This window comes from Penaeus monodon, chromosome 32 (genome assembly GCF_015228065.2).
Source record: "Penaeus monodon isolate SGIC_2016 chromosome 32, NSTDA_Pmon_1, whole genome shotgun sequence".
NCBI classification, from domain to species: domain Eukaryota; kingdom Metazoa; phylum Arthropoda; class Malacostraca; order Decapoda; family Penaeidae; genus Penaeus; species Penaeus monodon.
In genome coordinates this window covers 35,735,837-35,736,096 of record NC_051417.1, presented here as the reverse complement: position 1 = coordinate 35,736,096, position 260 = coordinate 35,735,837, and the positions used below count along the sequence as shown (strand labels likewise).

General features: G+C 58.8%; 1 protein-coding gene across 1 annotated transcript in view; it reads right to left on the bottom strand.

Annotated features, from left to right (window-relative positions):
• LOC119593849 overlaps positions 1 to 260 on the bottom strand; it is a gene marked incomplete in the record, with an annotated part of 160,221 nt that overhangs the window by 32,139 nt on the left and 127,822 nt on the right. Inside the window, 1 exon segment of the mRNA XM_037942880.1 lies at positions 107 to 249. Within this exon segment, the coding sequence (XP_037798808.1) occupies positions 107 to 249 (143 nt within the window).

Genomic DNA, 260 nt, shown 5'->3' with positions numbered 1-260 from the left:
CGACATGGCGCAGATTCCCACGTAATAATTCCAGCCTCCAACATGCGTCTCCCTCCCGGATTTCTCTGCCCATTTACCAGCTGCCACGTGAGGAACATTCACATACCTTCCTGGTTCTCGACGAGGGCGGGCGGGAGGGGCACGTCCAAGTTGACAGCCGTGAGGGGCGTGTATTGCAGCCGCAGGTGGAGGGGAGGAACACTACCCCCCATCACCTTGACACCCTTTTTGTGCAGGACCGTCTCCACGCTGCGGGATTA